The following is a 4,569-nucleotide window of genomic DNA, read 5'->3' on the forward strand; positions in this document are numbered from 1 at the left end:
CCCCGCCACCCCTATGGGCCGGCCCTGCCACCACCTCAAGTATAATAGTGGGGCCGGGGTGATCACTCGGGGGAACTGACCTCGCCAGGCCGTAGGACATATCTCATCAACATGCGCACAACTGAGGCTACCGAGCATTCCATAAAAAACATAGTTTCGGATTAGGAAAAAACATATTTTTCACATGCGAACAGTCGAGGTTTACACAAATAGATTCGGAGTAAATATAACATGCGATATAATCCCTATGTAAAATATCGTCTACTATACATTGAATAATTATAAAAATATAACATGCGATTACTATTAATATATTTGTTATGGAAAAACAAATATAATACGACGTGATTTTACTTTTATTATAAAAATTAATGAAATATAAAAAATAAAATAATTTAATTAACATAAGTCTTAGCAGAAAGGTTGGGACATGAAACCTAACCGAACTAGTTTAGGTTTTCCTGCGGCTGGCTGACTGCCTGCTTTCGCTCGAGCCTAATTCGAAGCTGTCGATTATTCTGTTATAAGCTGTCGTCACATAAATAATGGTATTGTTTTACTCTTATCTGAAAATTAACATGTGTTGTTTAAAGTTCTTTTTTATATATCATAGTTTGTGCAATTATTTGAACATCTTAAATGAAGTCTGCAAGACGCCAATGGTTTATTGCTCAGAATATGGAATCCAATCACCAGATTTTTTATACCATGGACAACCGGCAGGATCATTATCGGTGTCGGATCAATGAGTTGCATGGGAGACGAATCCGGGCGTGTTTTCATGGCTGGGTGATTCTCTCCAACCATCCGGACAGCGTTCTATGGTCTCTTTGGAACCCACTCGCATCTAAGTTGATACGTCTTCCACCTTTGAGTATTTATGAAAGAAAACACTCACACGAATGTTGTTTGTCAGCTCCTCCAAATGACCATGGTTCGGTTTTCCTGTTAACAAACACCAAAATTCCTAGTATTGTTTTCTGTCGGCTAGACCGTAAAAGAAAGAGATTAAAGTGGACTGAAATGTCGTATGCTAAACAGCTCAGGAGCAAAAGCGGTCGTGAAGATTGTTTTCTACAATGTCCCACTTGTTGCAATGGTAAAGTATACGCCATGACCCTGGGGCCTTATTTTAGGTTTGTCATAGAGGTTGGCATTGTGGTTAAAGAAAAAGAAGTTGTGATAAGTCTATTGCCGTTTGTGAAAGTCCCTCATACTTCTTACAATCGATGTCGTCCCGTAATTAATAGTTTTCGCAAGTTTCATTTTTTTTTGAAAGGATCATGCACGGACTTGTTTTACATTAGAGTTGGTTTTAATGATGGAAATAGGATTGGTTATGTGTATTTGTTTAAACTGGATATTACTAGTATGATGTGGGAGGAAATGGTAGACCTCAAAGATGCTACATTTTTCATAGAACTTGCTAGTGATTACTCGGCATGCTATTATGGTTCTTCTATTGACTCACAATTATCACTACTAGAAAAAGAGATGTTTTTCTACAACTGAACTCGTAAGAAATTTGTTGGAAAATCCAGTTTCTAACAATTTTCCAACAAAAAGTTACGTTGGAAAAACACATGCTTGAAAATCGTTTTTCAACCGTTTTCCAACACCTTTTCTTACAAAATTGCTACAAAAATATGTGGTTGTAAACTTCCTACAACTTTCATACAAAAACTATTTTGACTTAACGTAATGTTTATTAAATAATATTGTAGCAAAGTTGAAGTTGTTTTCTTTTGTTGGAAATCTGTTGGAACTACTTGTCGTAGGAAACCTGTAGGAAATTTTTGTGAGAAAAAGACTTGTTTTCTAGTAGTGTAGAGGGTTATGTACATATTCTTGGTGACTCGGGCAAAGTAGTATACTCATTCCATGCCCAAGATAGAACCATGTCCATATCATCTATGCCTTGTCCGGTACGAGAAAGCGAAGCGTCCGCGTGGGCAATGCTTGAATTGAGGTATTGTATATAACTATTAAGCTAGTGTACATTTATATATATTTTTTTAGATGTCAAATGCTTTATTACCACAATATTTTGTGTAGGTTAAAAGTTGATCATGTTGAACTTAAGCTAGAAAAGGAGGACAAGGATACTCAAATTGCCATGAGACCGATTAAGGGTGATAACACTGATTTTGATAACACAAGAAGTAAATCACAACTGCTCAATATTCCGATTCATATTTTGGAAATGATAATGGAGCTATGTATTGGTATCGAGTACATGATGTTTCGTGCAACATGCAAACGTTGTTATTTAGCAGCACCTCTCATTCAGTGGAGCAGCAAAACAACACTAAAGAGATTGCAGATGTACTCGCTAGTTTCACCATGGTTGATGGTGTTCGACAATTATCGAGGCGTTATCACTTTTATAGATCCAGTATGTGGTGACGTGTATTTTATGAAAACACCACAAGAACTTAAGGATAATTACCAGATATATTGTTCTAGGTATGGTTGGTTGTTGATCTATAAAATTGAGGATGGAACCCAATTGGCATTTTTTAACCCATTTACAAGTAATATCCGCAAGCTTCCAGAGATACCTTATTTAGAAAGCTTTTGTTTCTCAGCACCACCGACTTCCCCTGATTGTATGGTTGTTGGATTTACAACGCATGGACCTTGGCATGTGTTCATCCACTTTGTATCTCATGATTCAACATGGCGGAGATTTCTTTTGAATTTTGGAGATGATGATCCATATTCTTATCATTTTCCAACATTTTATGGCCAAGATGTGTATGCCTTGTGTAACTATAAAGGAGTCCATGTTTTTAGAGATATGTCTGAAGTTGGCCGCTCTTTGGAGTTGGTTATTGACGAAGCTCCAAGAAGTCGTTGTAGATCTCCAACACAATACTTTCTTTCAGTATGTGATCAACATCTTTTACTAGTTATCGTAGGTAAGTTTGGAGAATCGGTTGAGGTGTCAAAACTAAAGTCTACACAAGAATGGGAGAAACTGGATGGGTTAGGAAAACACATGATTTATATTTCCAATACATCATGTATTTGCCTTGAGGCCAAAACACCAGAAATGGAGAACAAGATCTTCTTTCCAAGATTACTACATGATGAGGACACGAATATAGTGTTCTATTCTCACGAAACATGCAGGTACCACACATTTGATGACAAAAATATTGTAGAAAATTTTAGTGTTGATTTATTTCGAACTAAACATCTTGGTTACCCTCATACATGGATTGAACCAAGTTGGTCCTAAGATGTATGGCTTCTGTTAGCACATTTTAAGTTATTTGTGCCGCTTATAACTCGATCTCAGTTTTAACTACGGTATATTCGTGTATTTACTGAATGAGGTCGACTAAAAAATGATTACAATTCATTTACATATAGGCAAATTGGATTTTAATAATCCCACTTTTTTTTACAGTTGTCTGATAATAAACTCACCTCAGAAAATAGCTGTCAATATTCTCACCTTTCACAGTATGTTGTGTTCTTGAGTTTATTTAAGGATGAAAAAAAAATAGAGAAATGGATGGAAAGGAAACAATTATTGTAACATCTGCCCCGATCCGACCCGACCCAGGTACCCGTTTCCCTTATCCGATCTCTTTCTTTTATGATTTAATATTTATTTATACTTATACTTTATTTTTAATAATAATATATATATATTTACCTTCCCGCCTCTCTCTCTTTCTTTCCGCCGTCCCGTCCCTCTCCTTCTCTCTTTCCGCCTTCTTTTCCCTTTTGTCGCCGTCCCGCCCTTAAGCCTTGTTTCCCTCTTTTTCTTCTAACTCTTTGCTTGTCCTTTGTTCCTTCCCGCCTAAGGTTGTCTGCGCAGCTCCACGCGCCAGACTCCCTTACAAGGAATCCTGCGTGAAGACCACCTGTTTCAGCGATACGCGAGACGAACTCTTCTCGCAGCGCGCTAAGAATCGTAATTCATCCCTCGACGCGCGAAGAATTATAGTTCTTCCCGCGGCGCGCTAGGAATTTTAGTTCCTCCCGCGGCGCGCTAAGAAATGTGATTCTTCCCGCGGCGCGCTTAGAAATGTAGTTCTTTCCGCGACGCGTTAAGGATAGTTCTGTCTGCCTTCGCGCTCGCGCTCTCTTGACCTTCTGTGTCTGCCTTCGCGCCTTAGCCTTCTCGCGCTGAACCCTTTGAGTTTTCTTCTGTTTAATCTAGCCGTTGCTTTTGAGTTGTCTTATCTTTTGAGCTGTTGACCTAATCTGCTTTATGTCTGAAAAGTTACTTTCAGCGCAGCATGCGTACCAACCCCATTGGTTGGCAGATAAAGTGACTGACATAATCTTTTGAGATCTGCTTTTCCATGCTTTATCCAGTACCTTTATCTGTCCTCCCCCATGCCTTTTTCTGAATCCTGTCAGCCTTTTTCCCTTTTTCCCTGCTACCATATCTTTTGATATCTTTACTTTTCAGAACTTTTTACTGTTGATATCTTTTCTTTTACTTTTGGAGATCTTTTCTAGGGTTTGTGTCCCCTAGGGTTTGCCTATATATAGTACTATTTTCTTAACACTTCACACACTACACTTATTCTCTTCCTCCCTTTTTGC

The 4,569-nt window shown here is 38.2% G+C and overlaps 1 protein-coding gene across 1 annotated transcript; it reads left to right on the top strand.

Annotated features, from left to right (window-relative positions):
* The first annotated feature begins 2,057 nt into the window (after positions 1 to 2,057).
* LOC143589180 (F-box/kelch-repeat protein At1g57790-like) lies at positions 2,058 to 3,456 on the top strand. The gene has a single exon (XM_077070014.1). It carries the CDS (start codon positions 2,117 to 2,119, stop codon positions 3,242 to 3,244), a length of 1,128 nt encoding a protein of 375 aa, XP_076926129.1. The 5' UTR covers positions 2,058 to 2,116; the 3' UTR covers positions 3,245 to 3,456.
* The last annotated feature ends 1,113 nt before the right edge of the window (positions 3,457 to 4,569 follow it).

The sequence above is a fragment of the Bidens hawaiensis genome, unplaced genomic scaffold (assembly GCF_021521415.1).
Source record: "Bidens hawaiensis isolate Kalapana, Puna unplaced genomic scaffold, B.hawaiensis_p1.1 tig00037262_1, whole genome shotgun sequence".
Lineage (NCBI taxonomy): Eukaryota > Viridiplantae > Streptophyta > Magnoliopsida > Asterales > Asteraceae > Bidens > Bidens hawaiensis.